The following is an 8158-nucleotide window of genomic DNA, read 5'->3' on the forward strand; positions in this document are numbered from 1 at the left end:
GGGGACGTTTTGACTAACATCCGGTCCCGCTTAATCTAATGGCCTATTCCAGAAAGCATGCATCCCCTGCCCTGTGGAAATGGAAGCCGTTTTGGGACTTAAGGGGGTGGGGTGGTAATTTACAGTCAGTCAACGGGAACATGGTTTGTCTATAGAGGAGAAGTGGGAAGTATTTTGATTCTTTTTATTTGTATAGTGTGCAAGCAAGGAGGGGTATTTAACAGATTTTCAGGACGGGGGAGGTTCTTTGGACGGACCCATGCAGTTGGATGGGGGGTGGTAATTTTGAGTAACTTAATTAGATGTATTGTCTTTAGCAAATCATCACGGAAACCATGAACGCCTCGCTCGGTATTCGAACCTACTTTGAGGTCTTGTGTATTCTATCTATTAAGCATAGCCGGGGATGCGCATGTAGCGTTCTGTATGAAAATCAATATATATATATAGTCTTGTGCAGTGCAATTCCTTTCGATGTTAGGAATTCTACTGCTGGCAGTCCGAACCATAATTCAGTCTCACCAGTTATTACAGTCCACGGGTAAATGTCTATGATACAGTAATTCCGTGATAGGATATATTTTGATTGAGTCTGTTAATTATTGAGCACCTTGCTATCATTTTTGCAGATAACAAGAAGGAGTTGGAAAGTGGTCTGCACGCTAGGTCAAGATCTTCCTCCAACAGAAAAAGTACAGATTCATCAACCATAATGCCTGGTAATTATTTATCTGCCAGTTACTATATAAGCCGTTTTTTAATAACGCTGTTTCATTACTGACTTCGTTCGGTTAAAATTAAGAGCATTTTAAATTATAGTTGGACAGAATAAAGTTCATTGAAAAGCTTATTTAATTAATTAATATTCAATTTATAACTTAACACGATCAAGTATCAATTTAAGATACAATAATGTGAAACTTCAATATTTTTTAACTATTTTTTAATCCATATCTCATTAAAATTTATTGCTAATTGATTTACACAAAAAGTATAATACATGTTAGCTTCTAAAACAAAAGTTGTATAATATGAAATAGTCTTAAGCACAAAATACACATTTCTTACTTTCAAAAATGCGTGGTCATATGGTGTTAATTAATAATTGGCAGTGTGTTATCTTTCGCCAAAGAGCTATAAAAATAAATAGATCGGCAACTTGAAAGGCATATAGAGCAAATCTCGCCAACATCCCGTGACAACTGAATGGGATCTCTTTACCGGAATTGAAGTGTTCTCCACGCACTATTTTGTATGCGAAAGCAATTATTCATCGGTAAATTAATTATCACCGTATGACCATGATTTTTCTTTTTATGCAAATTATGGTAAGAAACGTGTACTTTGTGTCTTACGACTATTTCACATTAAACTAATGTTGTTTTAGAAGCTAACATGTATTTTAAATGTTGTTTTAAAGGTACATATTGTAAATCTATGCTCGCCGATGTTTGTTTTTACTAAGATAACGCCGATTCACGCTCTGACACGAGATTACAGCCAGCTGCCATACTTCTTTGCTTTTGCATACAAAATGGCATGTGGAGAACTTCCGGTAACAACATCTTGTTTGCAGCCGCGGGATGTTGGCGAGATTTGCTCTATGTACCTTTCAAGTTGCCGATCTATTTATTTTTATAACTCTTGATTTACACTTACATTTTAGCTGAATCTGGATCAACAAGAAAGAAACAATGTGATTTACCCAAGCCAAAAACTTCAAAAGGAACTGCAGCAAGTATGTAACTAATAATAGAAAAGACATATGCATGCAAGCAAAATCTGTATCTGTAGAAATGACTAATATTACAAATAGTTAAAAATTTTCATTTGATATTAATTTTCTCCAAATGTCTTTAGTGTTATGACATTTCTCAAGCAGATATTTTCTTCTGTTTTAAAAATCTTTAATCATTGAGAGAAAACTAACCGTAACTACTAGATAAACTGTTTAGACTGCTTTTATTTTAAATATTTTTCCATAAATACTTGGTCAACTTATTATTGTATTCCTGTTGAGTAAACATTGTTGTTATTTTAACAGAATCTGTACAACTCGGAAAGCGCAAGTATGGAGCTAGTCCCTCATCAGGGTGTGAAGAAACACTTACTGCAAGTAAGTTCATTATTTCACTAATGTACACTTTATTAATTTTCAATGGTTTCTCACTCAGTAACATCAGAATTCTCTATATGAGCGAAGACTTGAGCAAAAGATTATAAATGCATACATACAATACCCAGAAGTTGAGTGGCTGGCAAGTCTAACTGGGTTGTTACATGAGCATGTTAAGCTCAGCTTAAAAGATAAAAATTCATTAAGGTAATGCTTATCTACGTAATTCAGTATTCATAATTATTTCACTTGTTTAAGGTTCCATAATTTATCAAGTACTTTAACTGTGTATGATTTTCATGATGGAAAGAGTCTGCATGATAACTTAATCAATGCAAATGACACCCACACTTAAACTTCAGCATGAAAATTACAAGGTGAACACCTGGACTCTGAATTCCTCCCTAAACAGCTGAATGAAGTTTGTTCATTTGAAATTGAAAACAAACAACTCTCTTAAAACAGACTGATTGTAGCGATCCATAATAACGCTTACTGTGCTGGACATGCTTGATTCTGCTTTTGCGACCAGTGTAGGTCATAATTCTGCATAATTCGCTATTCAGTCACTCAGTATCTTTAAGGTGAGCACCCCTTTGTTACTGATTCTATCCAAATTGGAAGATGGACAAGTTCATAATAAAAATATAGCAGAGTAAGGGTTAACTGCCAATCTGTTTTCAGGTCATAATAATTTTAATGCTTGTGTTTGAAACATCTTTTTATACAATTTTCACAAAACATATTTTTTCAGCCATTATTGATGCCACCATCCAGGATTTTTTTAAAAATACACCGACAGATACAAGCACACCAACAAAGACTCCTGAGCCAGCTTGTATGCTACCAAAGACTCCTGAGCCAGCTTGTGTGCCACCAAAGACTCCTGAGCCAGCTTGTGTGCCACCAAAGACTCCTGAGCCAGCTGAGACACCTGGACACTATAAGAGGTACCAGACACCAAAGTATGTTGAAACCAGCAGCAGTGATGATGACACAGATGATGATGTTGTTTTAACACCTCTTGTTAATGTGCCAGCTGTTAAGGTACCGCGACAACTGCATAAAGATGCATCACCATGCAGACGGGAGGAGTGCATAAATGTGAAAAGAGAATTAGCACAGCTCAGAGAACAAGTAGGATCACTGGAGGCAAAGAACAGAAAGCTCATGAGAATTAATAAGGGTATGTTCAAATCCATTCATTTTTAACTTGACTATTTGAAGACAACGGAGAGCTATATTACTCACCACTTCGTCAGTATTGATTCAAGCTTTCATAAAATTGTAATATCTTGTATACCATCACAGATGTTTTCTTTAAACTTGTTTATTATAATAGTCTCTACATCTAGGCAAGAGTACATAACTCTGCTAAGTTTTTTGCCAGAACTTGATGGCCCTAGGAAATTGGTTTAGATTTCATACAAGTCGGCTTGTTTATTATATTTAATAGTATCTAAATCAACATATACAGGTATATTGTTTGTTTTATCTATTTTTCTTGTCTGAATATCTCTGATAATATTTTGACTGTATACTTCCATCAATTCTTTGAATGGTCGAGCGTGCTGTAAACAGGCAGCTCTTGTTTATATTTAGGACTGGGATGATTACTCTTTGAAACTGATTTCAATTTCGCAAAACTGCTAATTGTTCTCATTCTCAATGAAGTCAGACACATTCTTTGACCAGTACATAGACACGCAGTATATTTCCGCTAAAACACATCAACATAATCAATAGTCTCTGATTTGCCTGTTGTGGTATATTTAAAATAAAATACACCAAAAATTGAAATATAAATTATCACACTGCTTGCAAGTGATGAATTCCGTAAGTTCCTAATGAAGTCAGCTAGTGATAGCTTAAGACATTAATTTTCTTTCTTTTTTTGTCTTTATTGTGGTTTTGACATAATAGTGACATTTTTCGCTTCAGACTTGGAATCAAAATGTGAAACATTTAATGACTCGGAATTACACCAGCAATCATCTTGTGAAATCCTTGACGCTATCAATCAGTTAAGACCTGGGGTAGTAACCGATCGAAATGCTGCTAGAGAACACAAGGTGAGACTTTGTGAATTAAGACTAATAAACGTAAAACTGTGAAGAAGAATGAACAGTTATAAGCCACATAGATGTGCATATTAAAAGATAGTAATGTTACTGTTATTAACAGAAAAAATACCATTTCCTCTTTCACATCTTAAAACATCTGAGAAGTACTAATGAATAATAATACTATTATATATAATATACTACTACCAATATTAATAATGTCTTGACAAAATTACATTACAAAAGTCCAAAATATTTTAATACTTTATCACCACTTATGTGAATGTTTCTCTGTTGCAGATGGTAGAGCTGGTACGAGGTTCATACGTATTTCTTTATGAAAACCAACTGAAGCTGGCAAATGAGTCATCAAAATCTATGTCAGCACTGGCACGACATCTAGTGGATATTTTCTTTAGTTTGGATATCCAGAAGACGTCAAACCTATCCGGTTCTAATGGGTTGAAGGCCTTGGACAAAACGATTGTTGATGCCATCGTAGGTAAGCAAACTTAATAAAGTGAATTAAAATTTATAGGCAAAGAAGAAGTCATTAGAAAATGTTGGAAATTTGAACTGACATTTTAAGCTGTATCTTTCAGGAATTAAATTTTTTATAAATTTGTTTGAAGTAAGTTTAATGGTGCTGAACTTGTTCCTCATTTATTCTGTTTTGTTAACATACTAATATTTTCTAAATAAGGAACATTAGCTTATTACTTCCCTTGTAAAGTTGTATAATAAAGCGTAAGGATAACCAAATATAACATTGGTCCCTTTCAGTTGGATTCCTCTGACTTTATCATTAAACCTTTGTCCTCCAAGATGTTGGGGTTGGTAAAAATAAATATGCTTGTTATGTGTAAGTTTCTAAATAAAAATGATTAATCAAGTCTAAATTTTACAGAGAGCCACTAGAAGAAAAGTTCAAAACCTGTCCTCGATCAAGTTTATTACAAAGTCCATGATTTTATTTTACAGCTTACAGTGTATCATGTGAGCAGTTCAAGAGGCAGTCTCCAGCAGAGATAAGGCAATCTTTACGAAATAAACTTGGTTGTCTAAGGGCTCCTTCCAGAACAAAAGACTGAAAATTATATTTGCTCTGTTCACCTTATTGTTATACTGTATAGCAGGTTAATTCTGCAGGCAAAAAAATCAGCAGTTTTGTCCTAAAATGGGCCTTTTTTATTTCTGCGTTTTTTTTTATTTCTACAACCTTCGAGAAAAGCAGAAAATAATGTTTGCGGTTTGCATTTAACGGAAGTAAATTCTGTGCGTGGGAAATAGCTACCGTATTTACTATGTCAAAATTAACGACTCAAATTGATGCACATTGTTCTCGTCAGTTATGTCTTTGTGTCATTATCTAGGTTCGAAGAAAGGACAGTAAAGTTGGCACAGCTGATTCATGTTTAAATCTGATTTCTTTTCATTACCGTGCATGATCAAAAATCAAATTTAAAAATAGATACTGTATGTCTAATACCAGTAATTCAATTTAAAAGACATCTCAGAAAATAGAAAAATTTACAATATATTTACAAATATATACAAATGCAAAATCTAGTACATAGTTTCACAGTCCATTCAGTTACAACACACATTAATTAGTTTGTTTGACTTTTCATAAACCCAGAGTGTTTTGTAATATACACTTGTAAAGATTACACGCCCGAAAGGCTAACCATTCATTCGTGGGCAATATATTGATACAATAACAAAAGCAGTCAACCACAGATAAAGATAACGGGTCATTATATTAGTTGAAATATCAAAAGTTTATTTTCGCTTAAAAAATTCTGCTGATAGTTTAAATGTGCGGAATTTATTTCTGAGGGACAGCCTCGACCCTCAGAAATAAAACCCGCAGAATTAATCCGCTATACGGTAGTTTGTTGCAGTATTCATTGACAGTGGCTTTTTCTTCCACATTTATGTACAGTTTGGTGTTCATTTTAATGCATTTGTGAAATCATACTGGCCTCATGATGTTGGGCACAGCTGCTTGGCCAATTTGATTTTCTAAATGCATCAAAATATACACTAACCTAGTTGTTAATTAATTGTTGAAATTATAGTTTTGTTTATCAGAATTATTGAAATGTTATCTCATGTGGCAATTAGTATTCTTATATGATATCAGTATTTGTAGGTTATTAAGGTTAGTGTTATGGTGATGCATTAATGAAATTAACTTGGCCTAGTGGCAGCCCAGCAAAACAGTTAATTATTTTTTTTTTCTGCACCTGTCAGTTTTTATATTAATGAGTTGATGAAACATTTACTCATTTTCAGTTATCAATAATTAGTCTTTTTCAACATTTATGTAGATCTTTGAGTTAATTTTTAGCTCAACTATTCGAAGAATGGGGAGCTATCCTACTCGCCCCAGTGTCGGTGTGACTGTGAGCGTTGGCACGAGCGTCACACAAATGTTAAAAGTTGCGTACCACCCCAAATATTTTCAAAATCCATTGAGATATTGCTTTCATATTTTGCATACTTGTTTACCATCATGACCCCAGTCTGTAAAAAAGGAGGAGGCAACTCTTATCAAGCATTTTGATTGAATTATGGTCCCTTTTAGACATAGAATATGCTTATTATAATGTTACAGTTTTACTCGTTGCTTATATTATACTATCAAGCACTGAGAATAGTCGAGCACGCTGTCCACTGACAGCTCTTGTTTGTTACATGTAATATTTGTTTTATGTACATAGACAAAAAAGAAGCAAATACAATTTAAGGAGTCTTTCTTTAGTTTAAGTCCCATTCCTCTTAATTTACATTACTATTATCTGTGCATGTATCTGTATAAAAACAGTGTACCAGTCATCTGGTTTTTGTTCATTTTTGTTTGATTTTTTAACTTGGAGTTTGTACATCTAGTCCCAGTTGTTGATTTTTATTTACATTTTTTAATCAGTGCCTTTCATTACTAGTCATTTTATTAACTTTTATTATTTTCAGTATTAATTTACATTTAATTGTTGTAACATTAAGTTTAAATAACAGATCTCTTGAAATCTCGCCTCATTTTTAACAGTTTACAGGATCTCATTTTTAGTAAGTGCCATTTGAAACTACGGGTAATAATTATTGTTGCTGTTGTTGTTGTTGTTGTTAATTCACTTAAAAATTGAATATGATCCTCTATTTTGACAAATATAGAGTATTTAAAATGTTCTAAAATGTCATTTCATTGACTAACAGTTTTTTTTTTGTTTTAATTCCCTGTTCTTTCAGTACAGAAACATTGTCAGGGCAATTGTTGTATGAAGCATCAGTCAAAATGCACATAATTTTTGACCACTGTTGTAGAAAGGATGTCATCCTGAAAATGGTTTGAAACTGAGTTTATCCTTGAATGTATATGGTGAATAGCAACAACTTCCTTAAGCTTAGATATTTGAGTATTATCACAATTTTATTTTTGTAGCAATTAAATAAACATTTTATGTACTTTTTGATGTATTATATCATTAAAGTTGAGAATTTGAACCTGTAATTCATTTCTTGCTATTTGTAACTTATTTGCAAATACTTTGCATATTATTTGCATATTGATTGCGAACACTTTGCTATTACTTTGTAAATTATGTTTTACATATTTGCAATGTATTTGCAATGTATTTGCAAAATGTTTGCAGCTGTGATTTGTAAATTGTTTGCAGAGTATTTGCGTTTTGTGTGTGTGCAGTGTGTATTTGCAAAAGCTTTACGGAATAGTTGCAGGTTTCGTTCCAATTCTACTCGTATGTGGAATATATTCAGCAATCATGTGCTGCAACTATTCTGCAAAGGTTATCGCAAACATTTGGCAAAGGTAAAACATATAATTCGCAAAGGCCCTGTTTAAGCTTTGCAAAAGCTTTGCAGAATGTTTGCAGGTTTCGTTCCATTTCTACTGATCTGTGGAATATATTCAGCAATCGTGTGCTGCAACTGTTCTGCAAAGGTTTTGGCAAATATA

The 8158-nt window shown here is 33.4% G+C and overlaps 1 protein-coding gene across 1 annotated transcript; it reads left to right on the plus strand.

The window, feature by feature from the left end:
- The first annotated feature begins 28 nt into the window (after nt 1-28).
- On the plus strand, nt 29-7686 carry LOC123528201 (uncharacterized). Its single transcript, XM_053541059.1, has 7 exons — nt 29-719; nt 1667-1738; nt 2045-2116; nt 2871-3302; nt 4058-4188; nt 4480-4681; nt 5161-7686. The coding sequence occupies exons 1-7, from the start codon at nt 713-715 to the stop codon at nt 5268-5270; spliced, it is 1026 nt and encodes a 341-aa protein (XP_053397034.1). The 5' UTR covers nt 29-712; the 3' UTR covers nt 5271-7686.
- The last annotated feature ends 472 nt before the right edge of the window (nt 7687-8158 follow it).

Source organism: Mercenaria mercenaria, chromosome 4 (genome assembly GCF_021730395.1).
Source record: "Mercenaria mercenaria strain notata chromosome 4, MADL_Memer_1, whole genome shotgun sequence".
Lineage (NCBI taxonomy): Eukaryota > Metazoa > Mollusca > Bivalvia > Venerida > Veneridae > Mercenaria > Mercenaria mercenaria.